This window comes from Rhea americana, unplaced genomic scaffold (assembly GCF_003343005.1).
Source record: "Rhea americana isolate MKP2758 unplaced genomic scaffold, rheAme1 scaffold_348, whole genome shotgun sequence".
Taxonomy (NCBI): Eukaryota; Metazoa; Chordata; class Aves; order Rheiformes; family Rheidae; genus Rhea; species Rhea americana.
The window spans coordinates 471,576-486,013 of record NW_028186477.1 but is presented as its reverse complement, the minus strand read 5'-3'; the positions used below and the strand labels follow the sequence as shown (position 1 = coordinate 486,013).

Here is a 14,438-nt window from a genome sequence, read left to right as displayed (position 1 = left end):
GAGCGGTGCCTGGTTGGGGACAGATCCATTCCGGAGCTGTGCCCGATGGGGGCCCAGATCCATCCCAGAGTGGGGCCTGATGGGGGCCGGATACAGCCCTGGAGGGGGGGGGCTGCAGCTCCCCGCAGCCCCGGAGCGGTGCCCACATCCAGCCCGGGGTGCTGGGCCCGCCGCATGCCCCCGGACGGGCGCACGGTGCCTCGGGATGAGCACRTCCCTCCCGGGGGCCGCGGTGGCCCCACGGCCGGCAGGAGTCACGCGTGGCGGCACCGTGCCCGGCTGCACGCGGCCGCTCCCGTGTCCCGCGGGGACCCTGCGGTCCGGCCGCTGCAGGGCGGCAGCAGGAAGGGCCGGCGGTGCGGGCGGAGGCGGCCGCGGGGGCCGGACGGTGCGGGCGCCTTGGCGGGAGCCAGCGGGCCGCGTGCTCGCCCCCGCGAGAGCTCGCGGACGTGGCCAGGGCTGCGGTGAAGCCGCCGAGCTGCTGGCGCTTGCTGCAAGCAACGCGAGGAGCCCGGGGTGCTAATTCCTCCCGAATGCGGGCCGGACGCTTCAACCGAGCCCAAAGCCCGCGGCAGAGCGACAGCCAGGCCGCCGCGACGCCGCGGTGCCCTGGCTCCGGGCACAGCTCCAGGGCCCGGCTGGATCCGGCCTGGTGCCGCAGCCCCCCGGGGCAGAGGGGCTGGGGCYGAGCCGGTGCCTTGCCTTGCAGCCCCATCTCCTGGCAGAGCGACGCCAGGCAGGAGCCCAGCGTCACGTCGCGGCGTGCAGCTGGGGACACCAGGCCGGGGGGATCCCACACCCCCGTCCCGGGGACACGCTGGCGGCCGGCAGCCCGCTGCGCCGCAGCACCCGGGGGCTGCCGCGGCACGGGAAAGCAGGGGAGGCCCCGAAGGCAGCGGGGTCCCGGGCTCCGGGCAGGCCTGGGCACCCAGAAAGCTGGGACAGGGACAGCCAAACTGGCGAGGAATTACTCGTTYAAAACACGAGCGCTGTGGTCCCTCGGCTGCTGCAGGGACTTCCTGGGCAGCCCGCRAACAGCAGGCGGTTTTGCAGCAGCAGATGGGTCGTTGCAGACTGCTCAAGTCATTTCAAAGAAAACCTTCAATCCCTTAGGAAAAATCACCTTGCTGTCAGGAAAACGTGCAGAGCGCAGGGCTGCAGCAGAAGGACCTGCGCAGGCGGCGCTCTCGGGCACGGCGCCCTTYGCTGCGCAGCGCCCGCAGCCCCACGCGCGGACCCCGCCGCGAGCCCGACCGCTCGCTTTCACGGCGGAGAACCTGGGAAGCCTGGTCCAGGCCACGCTGAACCACGTCCCTACCAGTGCTTGAGAYGCTCCAGGGCGAAGGCAGAACTGGCTGCCTTCAGCAAGTGCTTCGGCAAGAACCGAGTCGTGCCCTCCCGACAGAATTAGGGATCTGCRGGTTTTGGCAGCCGTGTGCTGGAGGATCTGCCTTACCCCTGCCCTGTGCATGTTTACGGTTCCCACCACAGCCTCACACGCGGCCTTTCACTTGGCACAGACGTCCTACTCTCAAGAAATAACCATCTAAAGCTTTCCTATATAGATGCATTAAAAAAAAATAATAGTAGTAGCTATACCACAATTCAAGCAATTTTTGGAGTGCAGATGTGCTTCGAGTGCTGCGTCTGAACCACGAAGCTGACGGGCGGCTGCTGCCCGAGCTGCTGAGCTCCTCTCTGGGCCGAAGGCGCGCGCCAGCCCTGCGCCAGCCCGCGCGGACGAGCCGCCAGCACGACACACGCGCCGCTCCCCCGTCCCCTCCATCGCCGTCCCGAGCGAGCTGCAGCCGCTCTCCTACCCTCACCCTGCGCCAAGGCCCAGCGCGGGGCCGGGCCCGCTACTGCACGCAGAAGGCCAAGCAAGACCTACGGGGTGTTTAACAGGGCCCAGGAAGTAACAAATGCAAGTTTATAAAAGCTTTTATTTGCTCTTGGTATGACCAAGAATGGGACAGTGATCTTTTATACAATTTGATACAGTAAGTGGTACAAAAGAATGTGTTTTAAATAAAAAGCCAGAGTGGAGTAGCAAAAATATTAAAAGATTAAGTAAAAAATTGTAGGCATGGGAATTAATCCTAGACCTTGTAAGTTGATGCTGTTTTTCCACAATCGAGTCCAATACTAGAAGTGCAGCTTTTACCTCTGCCAGGCATTGGAGCCCTTGTCATTTGAACCTTCCCGATCCTGACCGTAACTCCAGTCGCTCACCATAGGCAAGTGAAGACTACATTTAAGTACTAAATATGTAACGGTTAACACACTTGTACAATAGATTCAGCTTTTAGTTTATCATTACCGATTTAATTAAGTTACATTTTTCGCCATGACAAAAGGTAGCACTGGTGTTCCTCTGAGGGCCGATTACATTAAAAGCACGCCTCCCGGGGCACTGGCTACACAGGGCGCAGCCGAGTTAAATGYGCATCAGGGTAAATCCACTGTAAAATGGACTCCAGCACTGCAGAATCCAGATGACTCCACTGTATGAAAGAGGCACAGGGAAAGCTCCTTTTAGATTGTTTTCTAGGCAGGCCTTAGGCTTTATTCCACACACAGGACTGGGGAGGGGGGTGTCTTCCAAATACAGGTTTCACAAGCAGTTTGCTAGCTAGCAGTAAATTTAGATACCAGCAGAAATAAAGTTGCTGCAGATTCCTCCAACACGATCACTACCTCTGAGCATAGGCATTTACTCTTGTTGCTCACTCCTCCTCAGCTGGGCCTTGCACTCCACGAATAAAAGAAAGCCAAACCACATAGTTAAAATTCATGTTTTTATGTGAACAGAAGTAGACCATCTAGAAATATTTCAGTTTATTAACTTGTTAAGTAGAATATGAAACTGAWTTTGTAGCTAGTAGTACCAGAGAGTGGGCTGTTCTCTAACTGTTTGGTTTCAATGAACACAGCTTCTACAAAGGATCCCAACAGATTTACACAGGAGCCGAGCCCCTTTACGCAAATAAAAAGCTCACGCTTAAAACAAAGATTATACAAAAAAATTGATGTATATTTCTCCATTTTCCCTTTTTGATAATGTTAGAAAGTGCAGATTTAACAAAAAGGTAGCCATAGTCTATTTACAATGCTGATCAATAGGCTTAGCACGGGAGAAACAAAACCGTGTCGATTTTATCAACTAGAGTCCCAGTGTCCTGCCTTACCCCAACAGCCACTCAACTGGGAAGGGTTAACAAATACAAAGACAAAATGCCAAAATACAGAGGAAAAGGGAGACACATCAGTAAAGTTACTACACTGAAAGCAGGTCAAAACTAGAATTTCCATGTTAAAACACTGTCATCTCATTARAGTTAAATCAGCATTATTTACTACTTTAATTATTTACTGGAGAAAAGTCCCAAAACCAAGTGGACAAGAGTCAGGCACAAGCTTGTCCAACTTTAAAGCAGAATGGGAGGCTTTTGGCGAAGGGGGAGGAGGGGAGGTGTCTATTTAAAATATTTGTGTGTCCTTGGCTGGAGAAGTTCTCCTACATAGTATTTTAAATGCAAGGCAAGTGAAAGCACAAATGCTGTTGCAGACTGAACATCCAGTTCAACAGGAGCAGTCCAAAGAGTCAGACCGGCAGTCATCAACCCCCTTTTATTTCAGAAATGAAGGATGCCATTCAATCACYGAACACAGGTGCCTCACTAGGACACTAGCAGCACAGCTAGCATGCCCTTATCTACAGGCAAAGCGAGAAGGCGAACTGGAAAAGCAAGTTAATTCCGCAGGGACTCAAAAGCCCGGCGTGGATCACCTGCTCATACCCACACTTCTGGAGTGAGCGCAAGACTGACTGAAGTACAAATGACTCACAGAGCTTCTAACACCAGGAAATGGAAAGTTTTCAGGGAGGCAATAAATTAAACTGCCAACTTTTTTTTTTTTTTTTTTTAACCTAGTTTTACACGGCCTTTTGCTAGGCTACCTAACAACTGGTTGGAGAGGCTAACAGTAAGAGAGAACTTTAAGTTCATGTCAACTGCTGTCAGTTTGGGAACTGCATGTTATATTCATACACATAAAGTAGACAACCACATCACCCTCCATAGAAAACTAGTGCATGCAAATAACTCTTCCATATCATAAAACCCAATGGCTATGCAGGAGGAGAGAAGATATACTAGTGAACTGACATTGGCTAGAGGGAAATTAGTAGGTATCTTCAACATTTCATCTTGAAAGCTAAATCAGTGCTTTGTATTAAATTTTTGGCAATCATACCATGTTGCCATCCTTTTAATTAACACATCACACCATGAAGAAAAGCAAATAAAAGCAGCATGCAGGCAAAAGGAAAGACTTGCAAGTGAGAAAAAAAATGGCAGCAGGAACAGTTCTGAATGGCTAGATCACCAAAAAGGAGACATAGCAGATTAAATGTAGTATTTTTTGCACCACCCTTTGTCCTCGATGCATTACACCAACAATTACAGAAAGCAATCACAAAAGAGTTCAGTACTTTAAAATGGTCAAGTATGGATGGTATGTCTCCTGCACATGCTTCCACCAGAAGGGAGGAAAAAAAAGTGAAAAACAAAAGTTCCTTTCCACATAAGGCACAGGACAAAATAAACCCCATTCACATACTCAAGGCGAAAATGAGTGTTTTCCTGGCTCTTTTGATGATGCATCTAGAGAATATGGTGACTCAAGCACATTATCCATGACAGAAAATTCCACTGTTGTACAAAATAAATTGTTAATTCTAACTTTTATTCTTATACAATTTGCAGAATAGAGTTGAATATGATTGCTATATGTTTTAATGTCAGGAAGAACGGGACTATAATACAACCAAAACGTAGTGGTAAGTTGAGCAGGAACATTAAAAAAAATGAAGTCACGGACATGATTTTCCTATACATGTTGTTGAGAAAATTATAGTACGCAAGCTGTCCTAAACAGAAAGACAAAGGGAGACAGCAGCTTGTTAAGATGAGGAACAAAACATTGGTTTAAGGTTAAAAATGGGCAGAGTGGTTTGTTTTGCAGCGAGAAAAAAGGGGCGGTGGATGGCGATTGGTGATATAGGAGAACGTTCAGCAACACTTGCTCTTCCAGCCTGTCACCCCACCTCCACTGCTGATATCTACATTTTCACTGTTGGGCTCTTTTACAGGGGTCTGCAATGAAACAAGTCAAAAAGTTAGATAACTCTCGTGACATTGTGCAACAGCATAAGTATTCAGTGCTGAAGAGGTAGAGGTTTACAAGACGACTTACATCACCAGGCAGTATCATGCATAAACTGTGTACAAACACTTCCATAAAAATGTAGGGAATCCTCCTATCCACCAGCAAAAGTGTGCAAAACCAACCTGTGGGTTTTTTTTTTTGTTTTGTTTTAAATCAGTGACTGGAAGTCTGTAATAAACTTTTGACCTTTATGGATAAAGAAAGACTGCTCAAAAGCATCTTCCTTCCAGATACTCGGGACACCAGTTTTGAGGCAGTACAAAATCAGGCTTGTCTGTGTCACAGGATGTATGCTTGGTTAGACTAAAGCAAAAATTAAAGTCAAGGGGTTTTGATCAGATGCTGACATCTTATTTTCAGCTGTTTAGATACTAATATAAACATTTATGAGAATATGTCATTTTAGCATCTATATTTCTTTCCTTATTCTCCTTTATCACAGTCCTGCAAAAGTCCCTCTCTTCTACATGTAAGCAGAGGTCCAAAGTAAAAATTTTAAGGTCCAAAGGGTCAACAAAGAGTTGCTAGTCTAGCCTTCTATTTACCAGTGGCCAACAATTTTCATCTAATTTCTCACATAAAGCCTGTCAAGAACTGATTAAGCAACAAGTCAAATACTACAACTGCAGACAAGAAGCTGTTGAGCAGATATGTATTTAAAAGGGTTGTGAAAAGATTCAGCTTTGACCTCACACTATAGTTTCCATCAATTAATTGGGACAAAATATTATCAATAGTGTTCATGCAGTAGAGGAGTGGAAGACAGTAATGAAGATAAAGTCTCCACACTGGTTAGACCCTACAGAGTAAGCTGGAGCATGGAGAAAACATACGAAGTCATTTATTTAGGAATAAAACACATATGCCAGAATTGTCCAACTCATGTGTCTCAAACTCCATACAGCTCCTGCGCTGAAGAGAGATGAACTGATCATAAGCAGGGACATGCTAGCACAGGAGTTACTGTGTAAATCAAGTCCTTGGCAATGGGAGAACATCAGCTAACTGAAATCAGCCCTGAGAGCCATCTGCATATCTGATCAGCCTAATCTCACAACAGAACAGCAGGAGCTACTAGAAACAAAAATATTTTCTACATATGAAAAATTTTAAGGGTGGCCTGCCCCCCACCTTGTACTCTCAATTTAGTAGTGTCTTGCAGCTCTGGGTCTAAGATGATTTGGGTGTGCAACTCAGTAAAGACAGTCATCTTTATGGCAGGTTATACTTTACAGGATGGAGAGCTAACCACAAAAACAGTATTATCCATGTTCTCCTCACAGCTACAAAGTAAGCTTCCAGTGAAAGCATCCAACAAAATATGGAGGTTGAAAGAGCTAACCATTAAAAACAGAGTAGGAAGCAACAGATCTGGTCCATCTGTTTCATCTGTCAACCATATCCAAACCACTCCTGACATATACTTAGAGCTCTTAAAGAACACTGTGTATTGATGGAGAAGGTAGAAGGCATAACTAATAAACCAGCAAGCACCAAGTTAGAGCAGCAGAGAAGGGGAAAAGGCAGAGGATTCCTTTATTTAAGAAAAAGATCATGACAGGCTTTAACAACTATATGAGGGAATGAGGCATACCAGAAGTAAAGGTTACATTTTAAAAACAGTAAGTTTTAAAGTGTAACCTACAAAATAGTTTATGGAGGGACCTATAAATTCTCCATCACTGCAAATTTAAAACTGTGACCAAGTATTTTACTAAGAAATACTTTACAGTCACAAGAGAAATTCAAGGAAGCCCTGTGGCTCACCTCACACACTAACTGACTGAGAACAGGAAAGCAAACACCAGTGATCATGGGCTCCATGACTCTGGTCTCATCAGGATTTGACTTCAGGCATCCCAGACAGGACATGATAAACATTCAAGTTCCCTGTCCATGCAGCAGAAGAGAAAGAAGGCAGGAGGGAAAGGAGAACTCCCTTCTAGATCAAATCAAATGTTTTAACTCCAAGACATCTACAATACAACTGAGTTTAAAACAGAACAACTACTAGTTTAGATTCCTTGGCTCTGCGATACATGGTACTCCTTTTAGGTAGTAACTCTATAATAACAAAGCATCAAACAAGTATTAGCAGCTTTAACTGTGTAACATTCCTCCTTCAAGAACCTGTTGATCTTAGGGTAGCAAAATAAGAAGCTACAACAACACAGGTAAATTTCAAAAGCAACAGCAGCTGAAGTTTTCGGGTATTTTTTCAAATGACCAGGCAAAAAAAATCTGTAAGTGCTTACCTTTCGAAGAATGTCTTCTGCTAATGTGAGGAATGCCTTCTCAATGTTTATATTTGCTTTTGCACTAGTTTCGAAAAACCTAATACCATGCTCCCTAGCAATCTAAACGGAAAAAAAAAAAAAGCAGGCRGTTAGTATTACTGTACAGTTACTGAAATGGTGCTGCTATAACTTTGGAACTAGTAAAATCTATCAGCATATAATATTCTTCTAGTGTAGCAGACGAGATGAAGTTAGGCAAACTGTCACAAAAGATTCAGAACTTAATCATTAAAGGACAGCAATTAAAATATGTTAAATTACAAGTCAACGCCTGGACATAAAAAGACAGATAGCATACAAACTTGTCACATGATAACCAACTTAATAAAAGTTTGTCTGCAAAATTTTAGTTACCAAAGAAAGCAGAAACTGCAGCTGAACTCATTTAATTTGTGGGAGTTGATCACAATGCAAACAGTGAGAAAATGTTCCCTAGAGTTACAAACCATTAGTAAATCCAGCTATTTTGTTTCTTCTCTGGCATATCCCATCGTGGCATCTAAACAACTTGGAGATGGTGGGAAGTTCTGGCATTGATTTGCTTACTTTGATAGGCAAGTTTTTGTCTAACACTTACCTGTTCTCCTTTTGCTTTAGGGACAACTCTTTTATCTTCCATGTCACACTTGTTTCCTAACAGCATCCTCTCCACATCTTCATTGGCATGCTAAAATAAGATCCAGAGAGGTTTACATACACACCTCTTCCACCAACAGTAAACATCTACTTTATCTTTGTATTTACAAGTTGTCTGAAGTCCAGTCTAATGTTTACATGTCTAGCTGATCTGCACTTTCCCCGAGTCCTAACAAAGACTGCTAGGAATCATTTTTTAGACAGTACCTTTAGCCTAAAGAGCTCATATCCTGTCAGTGGAATCTACAGCTTTGAGACAGCTCTTCCACCAGCCTAATACTGGTTACTTTTCCCCTTCCATTTTATTCTTGTAGTCTTAGTAGGAAGTCTTCCTTTATAAGAAACACCAAATGATGTTTTGCAACCTGGATTCTTCTAGTCAAGGACATTAATCTATGAAATGCTGGTTAGAATTGTATTCAACGACCTGCGAAAAGAATCAGCTTTCTGCCTCACACTTAGAGGTGCCAGGTTTCATATGCTCTAGACAAACACATTTATAAAAAAGATGCTATGTAGGTCAAAACATTATGGGACAACAACAACAAAAGAATCCAAACCTAAAGTTCCTAACAATCAAGCTTCCAGTACTGAAATGGCTCCGGTTGACAGAGCACCGGAACAGGTTTCCCAGAGAGGTTGTGGAGTCTCCTCCTCTGGAGACATTCAAGGCCCGCCTGGATGCAACCCTGTCTACCATGTTCTAGGTGACCCTGCTGAGCGGGGAGGTTGGACTAGATGATCTCCAGAGGTCCCTTCCAACCTTACTGATTCTATGATTCTATGATTCTTGGTGTTTGCACAGTGTTATTGTAGACAAGCAAGTCTAAGAATTGCAGTTATGCTTTCAACCACTGCAAACCGAAATAACTAAGTCCTCTTGCCTATATTTTGTTTATTTTCAGAGGAGTTACTGGGTTAAACAACAAAGGGAAATTGGAGACCTAGCATCATGCTGTTCCTCTGATGTTGGAAACAGAGCATTACTGTGTGTCAGCTTTGTGTCTTAGATCTTTCTGCAAAGTATCTCACAGAAAAGCTGGCAGCACACTCATGCAGTGAAATGGGATTCAGGCTATTTACCAAGCACACACAAACAGGATATCACAATGGGAAAATTGAAGCGAGGCCATGCTAATGCTCAAAGTTCAAGTAAAAGTAGGACCACGTATACAGGGAAGCAGCTTTGTAAGGCAGAACACAGTGCCAATGCTTTCTCAAGGAATACTGAATGAGCAAAAATACCCAGGCAGTTCAATTACTGAAATACTACCAATGCTCATTACAGTAAGGAAACAATATGCCAAGAATATCAATAAGRCCAGCAGAAAAGTTCAAGCAGTCACTGCACAAAGCATTGCTTAAGTGGATAACTGAAGTATTTTGAAATCTGACATGAGAAGCTTCTTGGAAAGTCTAATCTGCCCTTTCACTCCAACAGTCTTAATACTACTTTATGGCAGAAGTACTAACAGAACTAAAGAGCAAAATATCCATGTATCAGTATTCCTGCTTACAGTACTAACCCATTTCACATTCCTCAAGGGAATGAAGTGTGAACAGGAACACCCCCATTTCTTTCCTTCAGGTCACAAAGAGGAAGAGCAACCAGACGGCAAAGTTAGATTATCTTGTGCACTGAAAATATTGACTTTTCATGCACACAGAGCTGTTGACATAGCAACAGATGTCTTTCAAATGCAGCCAGTCCAAATGCATAATACCTAGCACTTGAACAACCCATCTATTTCCTATTTGCCAGGAGGAAAAGTTCATGACATGGAAAACCTCTGCAGAATTTGTGACCTTTAAGCAACTATTTAACAACAACAAAGTTACAAAATTTTTAAACACCTTTAGCTTTCCTCTTTACTTCTAAATCAGGGCTAACATATCCTATAGAAGAGCCTCCTTGTAGAAAACTGCAATTTAGAACATCAGCTTTCTTTATTAAAAATTCTCACTGAGATGATACCCTTTAAAATATTAACTCCTTGTAGAACCAAAGCACTTACTTGCTTCTTTTGCAACTACCATTCTCAGTAATCCTGTACATGAGTAGATAACACTTGTCATTGATTTTAGTGAGAAGCATGAAGATGAGCTGGAATCTCAGTAGAATGACTTCACCCATTACTTCTGCACATGCACTTCATTAGTGAGCTTCTTTCATAATAAAAACACTTTATAAAGGTGTCAAACACCACCAATTAACTGCAGAAATAATGCCTTCACAGTGCACCTGAAATCAGCCACAGATTTCTGCTACACAGATTTGGAAGATGAGGTCAGCGAATGCACTTGCTATCTCGGACAGAACGTTCATTACTTAACATCCTAGACATTGTGAAGTTTTTTAAACAAAACAACTGCAGAATCCACGGGCCTTGGTTTTAAGTTCAGATTCAGCAAACTGTAGAGTCTTTGCTGCCTTACATTTTTGTCTCTCACTTCTCTATCCAGCTATATCTATATGTTTCCATAAACAGTACATGTTATTCCATTTCTCCTACAAGGAAATTAAAGGCCTAATATCACATTTCTGTTCTGTAAGAATTTTCCACCAGTCTCAACGCTTCAACTAACAAAGCTTAGCAGCACCTATCTCCTGATCCTCAGTTCCACAAGCGCTTCTCCATATTTTCTAGGATGAAAAGAAAACTGGAAAACTCACACATTTATTCCATCTGAAGATGGCATAATACAAGTGAAAATTCACAGCTGAGTTGCTAACATCTCAGAATTCCCAMGAATGGGCTCTCCAGGACCTATTCTCTTTTGGTTTCCATACCCACTCCCTCTGCTCTGTTTGACCTTACTTGAAATGTTACCAATCTCTTTTTTAATGGCATTTCTTCTAACAACAGCAAAAATCCGCTATCCAGATTCAGATAAGTTGCTTACATTTGATAAAAGTAGTTTTGAAAACTATCTGTAACAATCAGTTATAATAAACCTGCAAATATAGCCTAACATCAGTTTTGAGGGAATGGAGAGAATCACATTTAATTATCTTTGAGGATTTACACAACTTCATAAAATAGGTTAGTACTAGAGGTGATCTATTCTCATAGCTACTCCACAAGAAGTTCCATCTTAGTATGATTTCTGTGTGCCATTTCGCGATGACAGCTTTTCCTGAGAACTTCAATTCCCAGACATTAAAATCACGTACCCCTTTCCTCTAAGTATTCTCCAGTACAGGAATTAATTTTGTTCACATTTGAAATTGAACTCTGAAATTTCACTGCAGTAGCATTGGCTGCCACAGTGCAGCATTGTGACCCTTCATGCCACTGTTGAAGGGAGAGTTGAGTGAAGGAAGCAACACGCATGTCAGTCTAAGAGCAGCATCCAAATCCCTGTGTTAAGCTATCTATAGCACCTCCCGCCTGGGTCAAGATAGAAACTGCACTCCCAAAACTGAGTTCTGTGGGACTAACATGTTCTGTGGGTCACAAACTGCTCAAAGTCTAGGATCTTAAAGACACTACTCACCTCATCTATGTTTCTGAGCCACTTGCTGATGTTTTCAAAGCTCTTGGCGTTGGTGATGTCGTATACTAGCATGATTCCCATGGCACCTCTGTAATAAGAGGTGGTGATAGTGTGAAATCGTTCCTGCCCTGCTGTGTCCCTGCAAAGAACAGACAAGAGCRCACATCAGAGGTGAGCACTAAAGAAAGCACCATGTTACATCTATTAGACAGGAGGGCATGGCTGGGTGTGTGCTCTGCTACTCCATTACCTAGGACATGCAATTCTTTCAGTGAAGGGTAGGATGCACTATGTGCATCAGCAAGAGCTTCAAGGAAGGCCCATTCCCTCCCATAGTAATTCAGAGAACAAAAAAAGGCAAGCTTCAGTAAGCCAGGCTCATAATAAGAATACATAAAATTAAGGCTTGGATTTTTTCTCTTTTGGATTTTACTTTAAAGAGGATTTCTTAAACRCACAAGCCAGGCTCATAATAAGGATACAGAAAGTTAAGACTTGGGTTTTCTCTCTTCTGGATTATACTTTAAGGGGATTTCTTAAAAAACGCATTCAAAACACAACTATGCCAAGGGCAAAAGATACTGGATTGCTTAACTGTTTACATAGTTTCATCTTCTGCCTCCTAAGTTATCTGTTGAACAGCAAAGTGGTAAGTTATAGTATTAYAGTATTAAATAAAGCTGGTACCAAGTTATGATAGAAATTTGCTAATATTAAACTTTCAGTTTAAAAAAGAAAAAGTCATCACAAGTAAGTTGATAACTTGAAAACTGTGCCCAAAAGATGTTTTTATTCTGAAGTTGTATATACAAGTCTTCCAAGGACTTTTTGATTATCAGTGAAACCCAGTACCTGATAGAATATAACCAGGAGAAAGAAACGCTCTAATAATATTTCAACACAACCGTGAGCTTCAACACCAGGAACGTGTCTGAGTAACCCTAGAAATGTTCTGTCATCCAAAATACTCTCATCTTACAGAGTAGTTCTTCCAAAACAAACAACTGCAAGTCACTTAAGGACTCCAGCTTCAATCTAAGTTAAACATAATAACCACTGACTGCAGAAGCCTAGCAGATMCAGGACTGAGGTTCCTGAAACGTTCTAGTTGTCCAGAAGTGCTGCTCTAGCARTCAGAAAAGTCTGGAACCGCAACCAGTGAAGACTTGACCCAATTAACTGATCCTGCAAAACTGCAGTGAATGAGAAGCTCCCTTTCTATCTCCACAGCTGCTGAGCAGTCATGAAGACATTGGCTCAACATTTTCTAGGACTCAGATATACCTACTATTTGTTTTTATATATATGAAATATATATATAAAAATAATAATGACAAAAAATTGTTTTCAGATAAGGTTTATAAAGCTTTAAACTTGTAAGTTTATATTCCTGAAATTTTAGGTCAAAAGAAGAGCATAAAATAAATCTAAGATGTACACCATAACTTTAATATTAATGCTATTGATTTCTGCAAGGAAGAAGCTGAACATCGATTATGAAAGATTAATGAAGGCATATGTCTCTTCTAGTTGTGAGATCTTTGACGGGATGCACCTCATTTGGTAAAACAACAAAAAATAACTTGTATGCCACTGAGTAGAGTTAACTGCATATACATGTCTTTCAGAGGGCATAAATCTGACAGGTTACATACCTACACAGTTTTCAATGATGCTATTTACACAAGCTAGACGCAAAGGTATCTCCAAATTTAAACTGATTCAAGTCGTGATTAAACATTCCCTGACTTCAGAAAGATTTCAGTCCAGATTTCCACAATTTGTGCTTTTTTCGAGAAATACACTACAGGTATTTGAAACCCTTTGATAGACACCTGTTTGGCTTCTAACAGAAAACAGGTAGGGATACACACAGCATTCTCCCCCAACCCACAAGCACCACCTTCCTCATTTAGAAACCAATAACCTCAAAGCTCACAGACTGAAGTTAAACTAGTTCAATCCATTTCCCTTTCAGCTGTACCTGCGGTCCTAGCAAATGCCTCATCAGAATACAGAAACCACAAGGCATTCAGACTCCTGTGAACATTCAGCTCTCTCCACCACCAAGGCACCTACCGATCAAAGAAACACYGACTGTAGTCGCTACATCAGTCTGATTAAGAGCACAGCAGAGTTCTGGATATATACCAGTTCGCGATATGGCAATTAGGGAATAAATCAAATACCCTTAAACCTCACGGCATCAGGAAGGAAGAGGTCCTAAGAAGCACAGGAAATGCGCTACAAAGTTTCATCTTAAGATTTTTTTTTTAACAGCTCTGTTTGGCTTGAATTCCTGATCTCTGTTTGGCACACAAGATAGCAGCCTGTTTGCATCCTACTCCCTTTCCGCATCATCAAGTAAAATTTCTGATATTCAARTAATCAATTATACATACTGAACTTTACAACTTTGCATTTGTCTCTAAAGAATTTCACTGAGCTTTTTTCAAAGGTATTTCTCTAATCAGTCAAAAAAAAGTCTGAACTATAATCTAGTCCTCTATATAATCAATAATTTGCAACTTCATTTTTTCCTGCTTAAGTATAACAACCATACTATTCCCTTACCCAAATCATTAAAGAAAACATTGCCTATCATGAAAYTCAGGACAGACTCCTTCAAAACAGCTCACCAAAAACAGAAAACTAACTTTAGGCACCAGTACAAGCTGGGGTCTGACCTGCTGGAGAGCAGCTCTGCAGAGAAGGACCTGGGAGTGCTGGTGGATGACAAGTTGACCATGAGCCAGCAAGGTGCCCTTGTGGCCA

General features: G+C 42.9%; 1 protein-coding gene across 1 annotated transcript in view; it reads right to left on the bottom strand.

The window, feature by feature from the left end:
* Window positions 1–1,923: 1,923 nt before the first annotated feature.
* Window positions 1,924–14,438, bottom strand: part of RAB10 (RAB10, member RAS oncogene family) — a 55,620-nt gene continuing 43,105 nt past the window's right edge. The window contains exons 6-9 of the mRNA XM_085311717.1: window positions 11,664–11,802; window positions 8,107–8,196; window positions 7,488–7,589; window positions 1,924–5,159 (exon numbers count right to left, since the gene is read on the bottom strand). Of these exons, the coding sequence (XP_085167843.1) occupies window positions 5,076–5,159; window positions 7,488–7,589; window positions 8,107–8,196; window positions 11,664–11,802 (415 nt within the window). The 3' untranslated portion in view covers window positions 1,924–5,075. The remainder of the gene's footprint in view (window positions 5,160–7,487; window positions 7,590–8,106; window positions 8,197–11,663; window positions 11,803–14,438) is intronic.